The sequence below is a fragment of the Myripristis murdjan genome, chromosome 18 (genome assembly GCF_902150065.1).
Source record: "Myripristis murdjan chromosome 18, fMyrMur1.1, whole genome shotgun sequence".
Classification (NCBI taxonomy): Eukaryota; Metazoa; Chordata; class Actinopteri; order Holocentriformes; family Holocentridae; genus Myripristis; species Myripristis murdjan.
Window position 1 is genome coordinate 6,924,498 of NC_043997.1, and position 20,780 is coordinate 6,945,277.

At 42.3% G+C, this 20,780-nt stretch overlaps 1 protein-coding gene across 1 annotated transcript in view; it reads left to right on the plus strand.

Moving 5' to 3' along the window:
- The first annotated feature begins 7,996 nt into the window (after window positions 1-7,996).
- Window positions 7,997-20,780, plus strand: part of tnfsf10l (TNF superfamily member 10, like) — an 89,264-nt gene continuing 76,480 nt past the window's right edge. Inside the window, exon 1 of the mRNA XM_030076292.1 lies at window positions 7,997-8,488. Within this exon, the coding sequence (XP_029932152.1) occupies window positions 8,243-8,488 (246 nt within the window). The 5' untranslated portion in view covers window positions 7,997-8,242. The remainder of the gene's footprint in view (window positions 8,489-20,780) is intronic.

The window sequence follows — 20,780 nt, forward strand, 5'->3', positions numbered from 1 at the left end:
CACACACACACACACACGCACACACACATCTGGAGAAATGCTTGTTGTGGTGTCAGGAGGAGGTTGGTTGCCAGACAGAGAGAGTGGGACTGAGAAAAGCTGGAAACAGCAGATGAGTGGGTGATGACACACAGAGGACGTATAGCAGGAGGCTGCAGTGGCTTTAAGGGAAAATAAAGAGCAGAGTCGCTGTCTGTCTCCCTCCCAGCCCTGTCTGTCTGTCTTCACTGTCTTACACACAAGAATCCAGCCTAGAGGAGCGTAAACCCACCTAAACCCAGCTTACACACCTTGTACGGTTCACACACACACGCACACACACACTCATAGATGTTTAAGGAAGAAAGGATGAAGGAAAGTGGGAACATCATCGCTGGCCAGCAGGTGGTTTCAGAAGTTTAGTCCAGTCATTTTATGAAAAAACCTAGGACAAATTGCAAGAGAAGCAAACTCAACTGATTTTGTATCCTCAGTTTGTCCTGAGTGAGGGGAAAAAAAAGCCCCAAGGAATCCCATTGGTGGAAAGTTTGGAAAATCACCTCTATATGACCATATACACTACTCACAAAAAGTTAGGGATATTCGGCTTTCGGGTGAAATTTCAGGATGAAGCTAAAATGCATTCTAACCTTTACAGGTGAACTTAATGTGACCTTCTGTAAACTTTTGAATGCACATGTCCAACTGTTCAATGTTTCAGTACTTTTTGCACAAGTTGCTGTTCTCTAACAAGGAGCTTAACGGCAAAATTCACATCAGGTGTTTGATGCTCCAGCTCATCGAGGTCGTATCATTAGGGAACGGCTGCTGGAGACTGGGGTACCTCAAATGGAGTGGCCTGCACTTTCTCAGACCTGAATCCCATAGAAAACCTATGGGATCAGCTGAGTCGCCGTGTAGAGGCTCGGAGCTCTGTACCCCAGAACCTCAATGTCCTGAGGGCCGCCCTTCAAGAAGAGTGGGATGCCATGCCTCAGCAGACAATAAGTCGACTTGTGAACAGCATGAGACGTCGTTGTCAAGCTGTAATTGATGCTCAAGGGCACATGACAAGTTATTGACACTGACATTTTTTGTTGTGGTATATCCACCACTGTTGTTGGCTTTTGTTTCAAGAAATTGTTTGAGATGAGGAAATCACCAGTGTATGCTTCTACTTAAATGCCCTACTTTCATGATATAATATCACTGCAGCGTGAACTTTTTATATTTTCCATAAATTTCACCCAAAAGCCAAATATCCCTAACTTTTTGTGAGTAGTGTATTACCAAAAAACACTGTTTTTAACACACAGGGGAAAGGGGTTCAAAATTATACTTTCAGATATCACTATAAAAATTCACAAGTTGATTACACACACAAAGACAAGAAAAAAAGTCAATTACAAGTTCTTTGAATTATTCTGTTTACACATGCATATCACACATTATCTGATTTGATATGCGCTAATAAGGAATAAATGCCAGAACAGATATTTAAACAGTGAATTAAAAGGTTACTATATAACAGTGAATTAAAAGGTTACTGTATACATAGTAACCTTTTAATTCACTGTTTAAATATCTGTTCTGGCATTTATTCCTTATATTCCTTATTAGCGCATATCAAATCAGATAATGTGTGATATGCATGTGAAAACAGAATAATTCAAAGAACTTGTAATTGACTTTTTTTCTTGTCTTTATGTGTGTAATCAACTTGTGAATTTTTATAGTGATATCTGAAAGTAAAATTTTGAACCCCATTCACCTGTGTGTTAAAAAGGGCGTTTTTTGGTATTATATGGTCATATATAGGTGATTTTCAAAACTTTCCACCAATGGGATTCCTTGGGACTTTTTTTTCCCTCACTCAGGGTTATGCACACACTGAGTTTTGGCTGCAGGCCGGTGCAGAAGTGGGAAAAAAATAACATGAAAGTGCAACATTATCATTGCAACTCTGTTATTCCAGTGTAGTACGTGTCCTCAACATCCAGTTTCATTGTGTGTGTGTGTGATTTGGTACAAGCTTATTGATCTGTTTTATATCATTATTATCATATTTGTGGGTGAGAATATGTGTGTTGCACTGTGCCACAGATAATCCCAGATGGGTGGATTGATTTAGAGGCACATGTGTGAGGGATTAATAGTCGCTATGATGAGATGCAAACAGGCTGAGCTGTGTGTGATGGCATGCAGTGACAGCGGCTTTGGCTGCTGAGGGACTCGCTGTCCTTTTCGTCGCAATTTCGGTTAAAAAATGAAATTCAGCCATGTGTGACCCTCCATTGTAGGAGCATGCATGAGGCTCGTGCACGTGCGAATGATTACCCAAAGAGTGAGATTTATAAAAACAGAAGCATGAATGCGCGCGGCTTCGTGAAGCCGATGAAAAGGCAGATGACCGATGTGATGCGAGGACGAATCTGCACTCCAGAAATGCAATGCTTTTCAGATTTAGACTCGTCTGTTGTCCATTTCCGTGAAAAATAATTCCATTTCTGCACCTCGAGGGCCACTTGAGCAAAACCGATTGCATGTAGAGGGGCCCGTGGTTCTCAAGCGGCGGGTCGTGGTTCCACAGGAGGCCACATGTTGATTAAGAGTGAGCCGCGTGTGGGTCTACTTTTTTGTCGATAAAAAAGCAAGGGAACAACGAGCACTGCAAGAGAAAATGTGAAATGAAAATGAACACTGGAATTTAGCCTTAATGCCATTAAATACTGCAGTGAGCACAGTCCAGATGCTTTATAAGCACTGATTGTATAATAATTAAAACCATTTTTTAACACTAGAACTTCAACTTTCTCTTATTTTATTGTCTTTTAACACTGTATGAAAGCATTGTGTATTACTGTGGTTTTCATTTGTGTATTTGCCCGGCATCTAGTTCCTCCACATGTCCTGAATTGTGATGATTTCCCCTCTTTTTATTGTATCGTATTTATCGACTGGCAAACCACGAATCATGAAATCGTTTAAGAGCTAATAACATTTTTCCAGGCATTTTATTGATCCTAGTGTCCTGATCTGCCTTGTTTCAACACATTTGTATTTGTTCCCAGGAATATTCATGAAACAAGTGAAACTGCACTGGAAATACGTGGGATTATTATCATCATCATCATCCCACGGGCTGATTTTTTTCTTTTTTTTTTTTCTTTTTTTAACTTGCAGTGAAACATGAGCCTAACCTTTTCCAGGAAACTGTGTCTTTTCAAGATATAAAACTAATCAACAGCAGCTCCACTTTCTCGGTAACGCTCGGGAAATCCTGCTGTATCTTTTATTGCGCTCACCTTGAAGTTCGCTGCAGTTTTGTTCACATCTTCATTCAGACTTTGCTAACCCGCTTTGATTCGTCTGATTCCCTTCCAGCAGCGTGCCATGACCAAATAGCCTCAGATTTGCGGACTTGTGCTTCTTTCCGTGTTTGAAGCTAATTCCCACCAGATCTCACTTCAAACATTTGTCAGGGTTTGTGTTAGCTGGTGTGGAGTTCCAGATGAGCCCGTTATGATCCCAATATAGACAGTTTTTTTTTTTTTTTGGAATAATGCTGCTTGTCAAGTTGCGGAAATGTGCGTTCATTGGATAAAGTTTTTTTTTAATGTGTAATAGTTGAGGCTGGAGCAGATCGGGAGCTGGATTTATGAATCCCTCTTAAATAAAAAAAAAAAAAAAAAGTCCTCTCATGTGCCGTTTTTTCTTAACCCCTTGAACTCTGATTTTCCCTTAAATTTCCCCTTAAGTGGCTTCAATGTCAGAAAAATGTTAGGGCAACTCCATCACACTGATACCGAGGGAAATATTCAAAGCCAAGGTGCCGTCATTTTGCAGCTGCAGCATCACATCAAACAGAAAATATCTACAAGTCTTGTGCATCATTTTAGACACATTTCCCTGGAATTCAGCAGGATGTGTTCGGGATCTGTGGAAACTGAAATTCCTCTCCTCAAAAATTTTTAAATATGAAGCGCTGATGAAACTTGAAGTGATGGTCCATTTTGGCTCTGAGATCTGCCTTCTGCTGCTGGTGCCCTGCTGGCTTGGTGCATGCGTGGCAGAAAGCGGTTTCTACATTTTTTTGGCCAGAGGGTGGCGCTAGAAGAAGCCACCAACGTTGACAGGGTTCACCCTCAGTGGAGCATGGATGTATCTTCCAAATTTCATTGCAATTCGGGTGGTAGATTTGGAGATATATTGCTTTGGAGTGGATGGACATGGCCATCCTCAATGCCCTGCCTGCCCAGTGGGACAAAAACATGATGAACATACGATAACTGGCCTGATGGGGGCGCTGCACTGGAAGGTCAACATCGGCAGGCTGATCTGGATGACCGCTGAAGAGATGATGTGCGTTTCTACTGGAGCCTGACATGTTTACTTGTTTTTCTTGATTGTGGAAGGATTTTTTTTTATTTCCTGTTTTTGTCTCCGGGCTTGAATTGGAATCAGCCGCTTTCGGTCAGCATGTTGGGGTTGAATGGCATCGATATCATCAGGTATGGTTTAATTTTGGATCTGGTGACTTGGTGCTGTGTTTTCCTGGTTTTAAAGGCTGCATTAGAGTGAAGGGAGGCAACTGTCTGACCTCATTAGACTGCCACGCTGTGTTTTAATGTTGTGCGACCTCACAAATTTCCAGTGATGGATAATAAATTACTAGGAGTCAGGATCCCTCACAATGTTTGTAATCCAACTGCCCAAAAATTAAGTACTTTTGCACATGCATTACAGTAGGAAATATAATAAAATGAACCTAATTTTATCCGTTACATAATTCCTGAAACAGGTAAGCGTCATTCATTCCTCCTTTGTTTTACCTTAATTTGATCATTCCTGAATTATTCCTAATTATCCTCTATTATAAATGATATGTTATGATAATACATCCTTAGATATGTTACCAGTGAATTTCATTATACATATAGTCTATGCAAAGGTTCAAAGGTGAAAGGGCTATAGACATTCTATAGATCTATTTTGGCATATTTAATTTTTTTTTACCGCTCTTACAGGGTATGTATAGGTTTTTTTTTTCCTATATTTTTTTGTATTGAGCTACTTCTGTGAATTTACTACTACGAGCTATGTGCTGTGTTTATTTTTCTAAAGATAGATATTTCTCTCCTCTCATGTTGAGAGGTAGATTTTGTGTAGTTCTACTGTTGTTCCCATGTAATTTGTCGACAACCTGCTACTGAAAGACTTCAGAATTGAACAATTTGGGATTAATAAAGTATACACTACTCACAAAAAGTTAGGGATATTGGGCTTTCGGGTGAAATTTCAGGATGAAGCTAAAATGCATTCTAACCTTTCCAGGTGAACTTAATGTGACCTTCTGTAAACTTTTGAATGCACATGTTCAACTGTTCAATGTTTCAGTACTTTTTGCACAAGTTGCTGTTCTCTAACAAGGGGTTTAACGGCAAAATTCACATCAGGTGTTTGATGCTCCAGCTCATCGAGGTCGTATCATTAGGGAACGGCTGCTGGAGACTGGGGTACCTCAAATGGAGTGGCCTGCACTTTCTCAGACCTGCATCCCATAGAAAACCTATGGGATCAGCTGAGTCACCGTGTAGAGGCTCGGAGCTCTGTACCCCAGAACCTCAATGTCCTGAGGGCCGCCCTTCAAGAAGAGTGGGATGCCATGCCTCAGCAGACAATAAGTCGACTTGTGAACAGCATGAGACGTCGTTGTCAAGCTGTAATTGATGCTCAAGGGCACATGACAAGTTATTGACACTGACATTTTTTGTTGTGGTATACCCACCACTGTTGTTGGCTTTTGTTTCAAGAAATTGTTTGAGATGAGGAAATCACCAGTGTATGCTTCTACTTAAATGCCCTACTTTCATGATATAATATCACTGTAGCGTGAACATTTTACATTTTCCATAAATTTCACCCAAAAGCCAAATATCCCTAACTTTTTGTGAGTAGTGTATCTATCTGTCTATCTCTCTCTCTATGTTAAATCAAATCAAACATATTCTGAACACCATGAAGGTATTATTTAGTGCCATTTCACTTCTCCCTGAAATTTAAGGGACATCAAGATTACCTGCAAGCACTGATATACGTTTGAAATATGCTTTAATTTTGAAGGCCATTTGTCTCTGATGTGGTGTCCTGGTGTGTGTTCAGGGACGTATTTTTTGAGTTTTGTGTTTTATAGCGTGGGCTGTCTTTGTGTATGTGCCTCCACCTGCTTGGACATCTCATCCACGTCACTAACGATTTGACCGGCTTATCGTTCGATGCCTGTATCGTCACACATGAATATCGATATCACCGATACCGTGATGTTTGATGTTGCCCGTATCGCTGGAGAAGAAGACGGGGCCTGACCTTTCTGGATGTCCTGACACACCGCCGCCACGAACCCAAAGCGCCCTCCATCCGCTGGGTCATCTGCCTCCCATCCTCGGCCTCCAGCTGTTCGCCATGACAGAAGAGAAACAAAGGAAAGGCGGTTGTTTACAGACGGGATATAAACAGAGTTTCGGCCCGTCTGCTTCCCTTTTAACGCCGCTATCGTCTGCTTGGCGGAAAATGTGAGCTGCGCTGTGATGTCTGCAGTCAGAGATGATGCGCTCGGTTTGGAGGTGATTTACGGCAGGATGGAGGCTTTGGATCGCATGTGTGTGTTTATGGCCGTCCGCTGTGATATAATGTGGACGTGGAATCCATCATTCTGTAAGCTAGCAGAGGAGCCGGCGGCCGGCCTGCAGCCCGGCGGCGGTGTTTTTGGAAACCCAACTTCAAATATTTAATCGTGGCTAAAGTTATCCTACAGGAATAAACTGGAGGGCGTTGAGCAAATATTTACTCTCAAACAGAGTGAGGGACTGAATTAGACCACAGACACACACACACACACACACACACACACACACACACAGAGAGAGAGAGAGAGAGAGAGAGAGAGACAGGGATTAACAGGATTCCTGCTCTGTCAGCATTTGAATTCCATGACTCTTCCATGACTTTCCAGGGCTAAAATGTTGAATTTCCATCACCAGTATGAATGTAAAATGAGTTTTTTTTTTTTCCTTGACCAATAGTTGAAGCCCTTCTCAGGTTCAGAGATCACACTGATTCTTTGAAACCTGAGCAAATTCACTCCTTTTCTTAAAAAAAAAAAAAAAACAGCATGGGGACAAAAGGGTGATATATATATATATATATATATATATATATATATATATATATATATATATATAAAAGTTACCAAGAAAGACCTGGAAATTACAATACAAGGAATTTGTATTGAAAAATAAATTAAATAAAAAATTTAAAAAAAAAAATGAAATAACATGATCAGACCCCCCACACCCACCCACCCACACACACACACACACACACACACAAACAAACAAAAAATAAACTAGTAAAAAAAAAAGAGAAAATTGGTGTTATATACATTATTGTGAAAAATTACTCTAAAAATAGATTTAATTACTATAAATATATACTTGAAATTACAGGAAATGAGGAAAGAAAAAAGAAGGAAATAAAGGGAACTTTGTTAAGGGAAGGAAATGAAAACCATTCAACATTCATTCATTCAAGCCTTTAATTAATCCTCCAATGTCACCGGGGTTTCCCTCCTCCACGGTGACGTGGATCCCACAGGCTCGTCGGATTACAGTGATTAAACTTTATCATTGTATTTTATTCGGTGAAAACGATAGAAGACAATGGAAAATGGCTGATGAATAACCGGTGTTTCTTCTCAGCCGAAATGCCGCTGATACATTCCCTGACTTTTCCTGTCTGGAGCAGGCGTTTCAAAATTCAAGGACTTCCCTGGAATTCCAGCACCCGTGGGAAACCTGAGAGAGAGAGAGAGAGAGAGAGAGAGAGAGAGAGAGAGAGAGAGAGAGAGAGAGAGAGAGAGAGAGAGAGAGAGAGGCAGGGTGATGAAGAGGTTAAGCCTGCCCCTCTCTTGGCTTCTCCTGGCTGCACACGGAGCGGCTCAGTCCAGCGCTGCTTCCTCCACCTCCCAAACCTCCACACTCGCTTTTTACGCAGCAGCTGATCCGAGGCGCAGACATGAGCACAGGCGCATTTTAACTTTTCCCAGCCCGCCGTGTCCTGCCGCTCTGCAGCTCTCCTCTCCTGGCCCGGATGAACAGACCCACTGGCAGCGGACGCATGGACACGCAAATCTAATTTTCCTCCGGTTCTGCTTGCCCTGGGGATCGTCGGTGGCCGTTGTTGCGTTGCTGTCCTCTTGGTTTTTATGGTCTACTCATGCGTCGGGAATGCCATGGCCACTCCGAGCGCACAGCAGCAGCAGGATTACTTCAGATCGGTGAGCAGCGAGTCCACCACCTACATGATGGTCCCGGCCGGCGGGCCGAGCGGGACGGCCCGCCGGGAAGCGCCCTCCAAGATGTGGGTGGCCATGGTGGTGATAGTGGTGGTGGTGCTGCAGATCGCCTCCACCACCGGGCTCTTTGTCTACCTGAACATGTCCATATCACAGGTAGGAGCTGTTTCCTCCTCACTTTAACAGTTTTGCACCAAATGGCACATGTTAAAGTCAAGGCTGCACGTATTATAAGAATATTATAGGAATATTATAGGGACGACGTGGGAATTTGTTGGTGATACCACAGAACTTCAGAAAGTACACGCAACTCACCACTAAGCACAAAACTCTTGGCTTCTTATGGGAATATCATAGAGATACCATAGGAAAAAGTATCACCGTGCACCACAAAGTTATTATAAACTCAGAGGAACACAAATTCCTATAGTACTACTCGAGAAATATCACAGGGAAAAACTAATAATTACTATAAACTCACGCTCTGGGAATATTATAGAAATATCACAGGGAAAACTGCTGCCATGCACGATAAGGTCATTGTAAAAGCATTGTGGACCTCAGGCATGCTCAAGTCCCTATGGGAAAACTATAGAAGTATCATAGAGGTATCATAGGGAAAAGTAATGCATTGTAATGCAAAGCTCACTACAAACTATCAGATTCCTGTAGTGATATTATAGCGATATCATAGGATAACGCACAGCCACGATAAGGTCATTGTAAAATCACTGCTGATTAAGTCGCACAGCTGTTATTACAGGGAATATTATAGGGAAAAGTGGCTTACTGCAGTGCACGATGAGGGTATTGTAAAGTCACTATTCTACTATAGGTATATCGTAGGACAAAGTCATTGAAAACTCACTAAACTCTACATATATTGCAGAGATATCATAGAAAACAGCACTGCAGTCATGCAAAAGTCTATAGGAATAGTACAGGAGTATTATAGAAGTATCACGGGGGGAAAGCAGCACAATGCACGGTAAGGTCATTGTGAACTCACTCTGGAGCGCCACAGTTACTTCAAGACACATAGGAAATATTATAGAAATATCATAGGGAGAAACCACAGGGGGGGAGAGAGAGGCACCGCAGACACGCTGCAAGCTAAAGACCTACAGGAATACCTCAGTGTTAGATACCACAGGAGATTTTCCTTAAATATTTCATCTTATTTGACGCATGTTGGCTCTGCTCTCGCCTCTGTTGTGTTCCAAGTCTCGCTGCTTGGCTGGGCTTTTTCTGGAGGGGGGGAAGAGAGGCAGCGAGAGAGAGAGAGAGAGAAAAAAAAAAAGAAAAAGAAAGAAAGAAAGAAGAAGAAAACTTGCTTGACAGGACTGTTAACCACCGCAACCCGGAATTTACAAGCATGGCAGGGGAAAGTTGTCTACTTCTGGCGATGTTTATCAAACCCAAAGTGCCTGCTCGGACGTGCGCACGGTGAACCGGGTTTCTCTCTCTCTCTCTCTCTCTCTCTCTCTCTCTCTCTCTCTCTCTCTCTCTCTCTCTCTCTCTCTCTCTCTCCTTTGCGTGCGTAAAAAGCAGCATATTGGAAGCATTTTGGATGGGCAGAACCGGGACGGGCTGCCGTAGGATTAACTCAGAAGTAGGTTACAGATGTTTTGTGCAGAGGTAAAGAATGTAGGTCAATAACACAGGGTAGGGTGTCCACAACAAGAAAAGAAAAAAAAAAATCGCAATTTTTCCTATGATACCCCAGCAGCATGTCTGAGAAAAGACCAACCCCGCTGTGATCACAAAAAATGAGATCAACAGCTCCTTTTTTTTAGGTTAATAACCTTATTGTGAAAACAGTAACACTCCATATTCATCAGCGTTGCAGGTATTGGCAGTGCAATTGGAAAGAATAGTGTTAAGCAATGGATGCAAAAAGTAATCAAATCCTCCAATTAACCCTTTACACACTGATTTCCCCTTAAATTTACCCTTTGATGCATCGAAGTTAGAAAATACATCCCACATATTGTAGAAGAATAGAGTTCCAGTTAAAGTGCCTATCAGTAAAATATAGTTAAGTGTGAAAAGTAAAAGTCATCATTGTAAAGAATGGTTAATTTATTACTATTATGACCTAGATGGCAGGTAGTATAAAGCAGTACCTGTGCACAAAGTAAAAAAAAAAGTCCTCGAATCTTTTATTTAAGTAGAAGAAGCCATGCCATATCCTAAAAATGCTCGGTTATAAGTAAAAGTTCTGCATATCAAATGTTACTTCAGTGAAAATACTGCAGTAGGACACATAGAAGTAGTTCATCAGTTCCTTTCGGATGTTTTGTTTCTGGATGTTTTGCGTGAAAAAGCTGCTTCTTCTGCGAGGTGACCAGTGAGTGCAGCCGACAGATCGGCACGGTGCAGGAAAAGCAGAAAGTCTCAGTGAATGGAAAGACTCAAGCCGAGTGACAGCGGCTCAGAGCAGAGCTGAAGTCAGTTTACGTGTCTGGCAGTGAGGGAGGGGGGGGGGGGGGGGGGGGGAACAGAAGTAGCTTGTCCTCATCACCTGGTGGCGAGGTAATCCATCTCTGTCGCAGCTTATCTCCCCGCTGTTTCTGCACCAGAGCAGATGGAGCTCGGCCGATGCTGGGTTTTGGGGCCGATACCATTTCCAGAACTCTCAATTTGCACACATTTTGGCTGGTGCAAGATTCAAAAAACGCATCTGGTTGTTTCGTACTTGGTTTTTGTGTTTATTAGTGCGTTTTGATTGAGAACATGCAGGAAAAGATGAAAAAAGAAAAAACCCACACACAACAGATGCAAAGTCTCTCTTCTCTTGTTGATTACCCCCAAAAACTCAGCAAATGTGGCTCTTAAAAATCAGAACTCCTTCGGCTCCTTCCTTTAAGAAGTTAGGATTTGAGGATTCCTCGCCGCACTGCAGAAATCCTCATCTTATCAAGTCGTTTCGTCTCATCTTCAGTGTAAAAATCTGCCACTGGGATGAGATAATCCCGCTTGTTTCCAGAGCTGTCTTGAATCAGGAGTCATTTTCTTGATCCTGCTGGGTCCATTTGTCTTATCCTGCCTTGTTTCAACAGATTTATACTTAAAAAATCCTGAAACAACTGAAAATGCATCAGAGACAAGTGGGATTATTTCATCCCACAGGCAGATTATTTTATCTTTTTTGAAGAAAAACAAGATTTCGATACTTGAAGATGACTTGTTAAGACAGAGATTTTTTGTGGTGTAACCTTCTTGTTGGGAACGGAGAGAATCTTGGAAAGCCAGCTTTACAGAAACAGCCCTGTTTGAAGAAAAACAAGATTTGAACAGTGAGTCTGAGACTAAACGACTTGATAAGGTGGGGATTTTTCTTGCAGCGAGCTTTGAGGAAAACATGGCAGATTTAGGGGAAGCAGGGGGGTCGCGCTCGCGCTCGTGCGGCCAGGTTCCCCCCTCCTTGACAGATCAGGGGGTTCAGGCCTCTCGCGGAGATTCACAGCCTCCCCCTCTTCGGTGCAGGCAGGTATTTCAGCTGGCCAACACACACATTCCCCGCACCACATCAACGTGCATTACAGCTTAACGAGAGCCTTTAAATCTCAGGGTATCAGGGAGGGAGAAGCGGGATTGGCTGAAATCTGTCCAGGCTCAGAAATCGCATACATCTACATCACAGATATATCACTATCAGTGTGGATGTTGGCCAATACGCAAAGTCAGACAATGCAGACTGAGATCGTTTAAACAATAATTTGTCCAGCAGACTCCATTTTTTTAATATATATATATAATATTTTGCATAGCAGTGAGTTGGCAGCCAATCACAGCCGAGCAGATGGTGCTGCAGACGCACACATAAAGATCTATTAGCTGATATTTCATATTTTAGAACCCACATGTGTACCGTGCAAAAAAAACCCCACTGAAAAATGAAATTGAATAAATCTCATCTGCAGATTATCTCATCTAAGGAATGAGATAATCCCACTTGTTTCCAATGTTTTGCTAAGTATTAATGTATCATGACAGAAAGCAGAATAAGGCAGATCAAACGCTGCAGTTCATTTTGTCTCAATCTTGTTTTTCTTCAAGCAAAGTAAAATAATCTGCCAGCGGGATGAGATAATCCCACTTGTTTCCCAATGCATTTTCGCGTGTTTCAGGTTATTTTGTCAGGGAATGAAGGTAAATCTGTTGAAACAAGGCAGATCAGCTTATTAGGATCAAGAAAATGACTCTTGATTCAAGAAAATAATGGAAGCAAGTCGAGTCGTGTTGGAAACAAGTGGGATTATCTTGTCCCGCTGGCAGATTCTTTTACCTTGTTTGAAGAAATTTGCTTAGTACTGGAAACAAGTGGGATTAAACAAGATTTTGACACCGAATAGGAGACTAAATGGCTTGTTTGTTTTGCCGTGTGGTTGGCTGTAGGTGCACTTGATTCAAGATAACTCTGGAAACAAGTCGATTAGCGTTGGAAACGTGGGATTATCTCATCCCACTGGCAGATTTTTGACCTTGTTTGAAGAAAAACAAGATTTGAACTCTTAACATGAGACTGAATGACTTGATAAGATGGAGATGGAATCGTCAGATGTGGTAATGAAATAGTCAAACACATTGACATTTAAACAATAAACCTGTGAGCTTCTTAAAGGAAGAAGTCACATCTGTCGAGAGTTTTGGGGTTTTAGCAAAAAGAGAAGAGAAACTGGCTCGTAAAATGTACACGTCAGGCATTTTTTGCTCTTGTTCTTGGTCTGAACCTTATGACCTCTCATGAGTGAGTTTGCAAAGAAGCAAGACGACAGTCAACATTTCAAAATTAAAGCTGAAAAGTTACAATGACAACATACGGTGGGGAAACTGTGATGTAAAAACTGCAAAACAGAAAACTGTGAAACTCCAAAGCATCAAATATCCGCAATTTCCCTTCCCCGTTGCTGTATCATTTACCCCTCATTAACCTCAACCAGCTTTCACAACTAGCGCTGCAGCTCATAAAGGAACAGTTCACCCAAAACACTGTGTGACTTGGTGAGGTTTCCATTCTCTCTCACCCCAATTCAATGGGTATTGCTGTAAAAATTTACATGTGAAAAACTCAGCTTTTTTCCAGACACAAAGACCAAAAAACAATGACTACCATAAAGTCACAAGGTCAAGCCGTCACATGACCGAGTCCCTGGGTTTAAAATGACGAGGGAATCCTCTGAAAGGGGAAGTCTAGCTGGTAGGGGTGAGGTGATATAGCCTTAAAATATTATCACAATATTATTTGTGGGTAATTTGTTGTAACAATATCAAGATGATATGAAATTAAAAAACAAATAAGCACACAATAACTGCAGTGTTTTCCCGTGTATGAAACTATATCAGGGTTTATATTACATTAGCATGAATCTAGCTTACTATTTCTTTTCCCAAAATTTTGATTCCAGGTAATTCTTCACCTTATTTTAGTGTTTTTACTATTTTACCCTGCTCACCCTGCTTGCTTTCGATAAAGGTAATGAATTTTGATACCCAGCTCTGTATCTCTGATATCATGATATGACACTTTTTCCACATACAAAGAAATGATGAACATATGATGCAGCACAGCCAGACCCGTTGGAATATATATAGCACATAAAACAGCACATAAAACAGCACTAAAATACACGTCTTCTCTAATAATGACTCACAATTTGCATGTCCTTTAACCTTAATGCTATATGTGGGTGTATAGAGGCGTGTGATGGTGTTTCATATGGTAGAGTGTGACCTTTTTGTGCCGAAATAGCTTGGAAAGCATTACTTTTGTTCATAGTTGCTGTTTGAGAGCCTGATTTTGGCAGCTGATACTCTTCCAGGCAAAATCTATTCAGCTTCAGGACAATAAAATGTTACGTAAAGAGGAACAACCTCATGTTGGTAGCCCTCATGCCTCAGTCACTTTCATCCAAATTCAGCCGTGCTTTTATTTTCTTAAAGGCGCCATACGAGCACAAACGAAAAAGTCAGATACGTCAGGGTTCGGTTATATCTGCTTCTAATATTCTTACTGGCATGGGACCGAGGATCCTGCGTCCTTTCGGCCCCGCAGTGGAGGCATTTTTATCGTCAGTAAGTGAATTTAGAGGCTGATTAATAAGCTAACAAGTTAAGTTGTGGGTTTATTAATGAAATGATGTTTGGCACTTCAAAGGGTGGCTGGAAGTCACAGAGGAGAGCAGCGCTTATGGGATGATGGAGGGGGCAGGCTAAATGAAAAACACAGCGTTATGTATCTGGACGCGGGGAATCCCCCGGCTCTCAGGCGAAGGACGGCTATTTTTAATCTCGAAACAGGCTGTCTTTTGAATCGCAGCGGAGTTACACCACTCTGCGCCCGCTTGTGTGTGCTTTGTTAAGACAAAAGGCTGCGGCTGGACGCTGCCCGGGACAATGACGAAAACGCTCCAGTGTCGCGTCAGCACTGCTGAACACATACACTCACACACAAACATGCATAACACACACATAATGCACACCGTACATGTGAGCTTTTTGGCCTTACGAGTGTGTGCTCTCTCTTGTTTTTAGATCTTTGTATGCCCTTGCTGCCCTGTAAAGCAGTTTGTCCCCCCACCTCTTTTGTTAATTGTGTGTTACTTAAATTGAATGTGGCTCTGGAAAACCTTTTATAGACTAAATATTAAAGAGATTAATTTCAGAAATGATGCATAGATTGATAAGTAGAACAATTGCTAACTGCAGCCCACATCTGTGTGTGTGTGTGTGTAGGTCTGAAAGTCCCTGAAAGTTAGAGTTTGTCTCATTTTCCTTTGTCTAGTGTGTGTGTGTGTGTGTGTGTGTGTGTGTGTGTGTGTGTGTTGTCGGAAGGCGTCTCTGAGTGATTGGCATTCCATTCCTTACCCTCCGCTGGTCCACTTTGTTATTGTTTGGCCTCACTGATAGACGAGGTCTGACTCACCACCCCGACGCTAAACAATAAACCTGTGTGTGTGAGTGTGTGCACGTGGGTGTGTGCACATCTCCTTGTGTGTGTGTGTGTGTGTGTGTGTGTGTGTGTGTGGTCTGCTGGACACAGAAAAGGGGGGTGTGTTGGTTCTACATGCTTGTGAACAAAGGCTTGTGTGTGGGCACGTATGTTTGTGCATGTACGCGTGGTCCAGTAAATACAGAGAACAAGGGCAGTGTGTAAATACAGTGTGTGTGTGTGTATGTGTGTAGGTGTGTGTAACCTCCAAAGAAAAGACATTTTCCAAAAGGCTACTTTTACAGTTCAGGTTCAAGCACAGGGTCAGAATTTGGGATGGACTAGTTGTAACTAAGGGTTATTTTCATTGGTGATTAACCTTTTGCATTTTTTTTTAAATTAAAAGTCTATAAAATGATATAAAGTAACCACCAGAGGTCACAGTGATGGCTTAAAATTGCTTTCTTAGTGTGACCAGCAGCCAAAAAACAAAGAAAGTATTAATTTTATAATATGAGCAGAGAAAAGGAAGATAATCTTAGCGTAATCTCAGCACACAGTGTTTGGGATTTTCACCGCATAAATGACTGCAATGTGAGCAACTGGTTATTAAAATTACGATCAATGTTCCTTTGATCAATTAAACTATTAGATTCAGAGGTTAAAGTTACAAGCTTAGACAGTGTGGAAGGTTGTCGGCTGGTTCCAAACATTCAGCTTCACCCTCCCAACATAACAGAGTCAACACGGTTAATTTCTGTGTTTCTTGTGTTTGCGCAGCCTCTGGTTACCAAGGCAACGCTGGTCAAACTAACAATCACTGTCTTTCTGTAAACAGACTTTGCAAACAAGACCAAATTCTCAGAGGAAATTTTCAGCGCGCTTGCCAAAAATGAAATGTTCTAAGTTGTGCATGATTTGGAAATTTAATCCAATGCGACCACTTTGGTGACAGGTGGTTTCTAAGACGTTCTTACTGGCTGAAGAGCTGTTACTGAGGTTGGTGTGGCTGTGAGGGTGTTCTAGCTAATTGCTAGTGTGTTGTTAGGTGGTTTCTACATGGTTTTGAGTGTTGCTACGTGGTTGCTACGGTGTGGGTGGTTGTTCAGGTGTTGTTTAAGGGTTGCTATAGTGTTTTAGGTGGTTGCTGTTTCTGGGTATTTGCTATGGGTGTTTTAGGCAGTTTGGGAGGGTGTTTCTAGGTGGTTGCTATGGAGTTATAGGCAATTTAGTAGGGAGTCTCTAGGTGGTTGCTATGGTGTTTGAGACAGTTTGAAGGGTTTCTCTATGTAGCTGCTATGATGTTTTATGCAGTTTAGTTGGGTGTTTTTAGGTGGTTGCTATGGTGTTCTAGGCAGTTGGCAGGGTGTTTCTAGATGGTTACTAACGCGCTCTCAGTGATTGGTAGGGTGTTTCTAGGTGGTTGCTATGGTGTTCTCAGCAGTTTGGTAGGGTGTTTCATAGTGGTTGCTATGGTGTTCTCAGCAGTTTGGTAGGGTGTTTCACAGTGGTTGCTATGGTGTTCTTAGCAGTTCAGTAGGGTGTTTCTAGATGGTTGCTATGGTGTTCTCAGCAGTTTGGAAGTGTGTTTCACAGTGGTTGCTATGGTGTTCTCAGCAGTTTGGTAGGGTGTTTCACAGTGGTTACTATGGTGTTCTCAGCAGTTCAGTAGGGTGTTTCTAGATGGTTGCTATGGTGTTCTCAGCAGTTTGGAAGTGTGTTTCACAGTGGTTGCTATGGTGTTCTCAGCAGTTTGGTAGGGTGTTTCACAGTGGTTGCTATGGTGTTCTCAGCAGTTCAGTAGGGTAGGGTGTTTCTAAGTGGTTGCTGTGGTGTTCTAGGTGGTTGCTATGTTGCTTTAGATAGTTGCTAGAGCTTTCTAGGTGTTTGCTACGGAGTTGTAGGTGATGGCCATCTAGCCTGTGTATCTAGCCTTAGCAGTGCTTGTTGCATGTTGGTGGTCAGATTAGCCTTTAGTTTGTCAGCTATAGCCAACAATAGCAAAAAGGAGAAGTTTGTTCGGGTTAGCTGCGCTGTTTGGAGTAGAGGCCTAAGGCTAAATACAAGACGGTTTACTGTGTCGCAGAAAGCTACATTTGGAAACAATCACACCAGCTACTTTTATTTATGTTTCTGAAATGACCTACACACCACATCGGGGCTTTATCCAGGCGTCTCTATTTTTCCATGCTGGTTCTTATATATTCAGCCTTAATGTGCCCACAGCCGGTTCTCCTGTGGACCTCCACGACGGAGCCTGCCAGCCCTGCCAAGAGATTTGTGCCTCTGTAGCGGGATTGTTCCAGCACTGAATAACTATTATTACCCTGCACGGCCTCTCTCACTGGTAATGTGTGCACTGCTGAAGGTCACGGTTAAGGCTGCTGCCGGAGAGTGAATGCAGTCAATGAATGCTGCCAGAAGAATAAATACAAATGTGTGTATGTGTGAAATGTCTGTGTGGGGGGTTTGTGGGGGCGGCCATATATTTTAGACCGCTCACTGCCTGCAACACGTGCGCTCTGCAGGGGGTCTGGTGTGATTGAGTAAGCATGTGTGTACTAGAGTGTGTGTGTGTGTGTGTGTGTGTGTGTGTGACAGAGTGAGACTTAAACATTCCAACACTACCCTTTGGTCTACACACCCACATGCAGGTAAACACACACATGCACATACATAATCAGTAACTAAGTTCAAGTAAAATCACATCCTGCACCAGCCAAATATTTTGATTTAATTCTAAGCCACCCTTTCAAAACTCCCACCAGAGTCTCCACTGCCAAAACACCACCCCCTAACCCACCCCCTCTCTCTCACTCTCTCTCTCTCTCTCTCTCTCTCTCTCTCTCTCTCTCTCTCTCTCTCACACACACACACACACACACTCGCCCCAGTGTGTGTTATGGTTCATGTCTACACTGGAGAGTCAAGTTACAGTCAGTTTTAGGGCTCGAGGGAGGGACGAATTTTTAAGGAGTGACACAATGATTTTCTTTTTTTTTTTTTTTTTTTTAATTTTTATTTTTTATTCTTTGAGAGGTAGGAGAAGCTAAGTGATTTTCTGGCAAGGGACCCCTTGCATATGTGTGTGTGTGCATGTGTGTATAAGTGTGTGTGTGCTCCAGCTTTGGGCTTTCCTTCGAAATTACACAGGATAGAAATCTGTGCATGTGAGAGAGACAAAAAGCAAGGGAGAGGCGTTTATGTAGGCGTTTAAATATCACTTGCATGTATGTATGCACATGCGCACACACACACACACACACACATACAGAGACGGATATGTAGGCCCCTTGTGTCTTCATGGCTAAATGATGATGACACTGCCAAAATTACTCCAACCACACAATCCCTCTAAGTCTAACAAATCATAACTCTGGCGTTTTGTTTAGTACACACACACTGTCTCTCTCTCTCTCTCTCACACACACACACACACACACACAAACCACACACCAGCCTTTTTACGGTCAAGTATAATCTTTTTTTTTTTTTTTTTTTGTTCTCAGTAGGACATAAAAACCCACAATCATGCACGGTACATGTCAATTTAACCCAACCGAGAGACGTTTTCTGACCTGATGGATGTTCTGTGCTGCCTTGAAAATCGCTTTGATGACTAGGTTACACACACACACACACACACACACACACATACACACACACGTACACTCACTGTTTTCATAGCCAGATCATTTGGATGAAGATGAAAAGGAAGGCAGGGATCAGAGGGAAGGAGAGAGAGAGAGAGAGAGAGAGAGGTAAGTGGAGAAAATGGGCATTAGAGTTGAAAGAGAGGTGTGGGGGGAGAAGACACTGACGGAGGCAATGAGAGACGCTGCAGAAAGAGAGGAAGTCAGGAAAACAGATTACCTCCCGAAATGAAGTTTTAATACGGTCAAGGAAGGTCTGAGCACGCCCTGCCAACTCTGAGATGACATATAGAGAGCAAAAAGACGAGGAGAAAAGGGTTATGAGGTGAAACACAAGCGATAAAGATAAACAGAGATTATGTTGAGATTGTGCTTTTAAGCCAACCTTTTAATTTACAACAAAAGAGCGTTCGGATGGCGGATTGACCAAATGTGGGCCTCTATATAACTATAACTTAATATTATAACAGTAACAGTTTACTGTTAACAGACTGAGCAAACAAAAAGAAAAAGAGAGAGAGGTTAAGAGAAAATCGAGAAGTTAGCTGTAGATTTTGGGTTTAAGCAAACTTTTTCAAATTGTAGACAGTCATACGAACTTAAGAGACCTTTAGGGAAAATATGGAAGAACAAAAAGGCGTAAAGAAGCGAAGCTCAAGTCACAAAATGTGAGCGATCTTCCGTGGAAAAAAGTGAAACTAACTTAGTTGTTGTTATATGTTCGTGTCAGCTGTGGGTGTATTTCGCTATAACAAAAAACAAAAAAAGTTTTGTCATTAATATCTCACTGCTATGACTTTTTTTCCCGCTAATCTACACTTAAACCGACTGAAAACAAAGAAGTCAAGCAAACAAAATGGAAAACCCAAATGAAATCATGCAGCGATGTTCCTGATTAAGCTTTTTCCGCGAGGAAACCAGGGAATTGAAATCAATCTTGATTCATCTGTCAGCTAGTAAAACAAGCAAAATTGCAAAATGGATTTTTTTTTTTTTTTTTTATGCAGCTCAAGTGAATAATATATGATATATGTGTGTTTAAAAATAGCCGCAGCTGGGACAGAGATGTGCTTGGACTTTCCTGCCGCTGGCATCTCAGACATGCATGGTGCAACAAAGGCCCTAATGAAAACCCTGCAGCCTCTATTAGTCATGGCAGCACATGTTAATGCTCGCTAAATGACACATTCACGGACATGCATGTTCAGATATATAGCGGTTGTAAAAAGTGTGTAATGTGTAACTGTGGGTCCACGACCTTTGGCATGTGTCACCCTTCCTCTCTCTCTCTCTCTCTCTCTCTCTCTCTCTCTCTCTCTATCTCCATTGATGAAGGAGAAATTGCAGCAGAATTGGCTTTAAACACTTCCAGTCCGCGGCAGCAGCTCTTGTTGGACTCGTTTTATGGCCTCTTGTGGCCCTGGTTTTTTCGAAGCTGGCGCAACAAATGAGGTGGAAACGAAAGTGGAGGCTCCTAAGAATTCAGCTGTTATCAAACATGTCATGTCCGCTCACCGCAAAAGCCGGGAGACCGTCCTCTACGGTCAAATAAATCTCCGAACGCGAGGAAAAGGAGTGAGACGGCGGGGGAAGAGGAGAGAGATGGAGAGGGCAGAGGGCAGCAATGCGCGTCGAGATTATTCCCACCTTCAAAAGGAACAGGAGAAGGGCTTGTTTCCATACGTTATGGAACCCGATGCAGAGCAAACACACACACACACACCACCGCACACACGACCTTGGTTTAACAGCGTGACACGTGAAAACAGGATATTTGCGTTCCCACATAGGAATGCTCATTAGGATGTGGCTACAGCTGTGTGTGTCCCGCCGGCAGCTGCTGCTGTGTGTTATCAGCTTG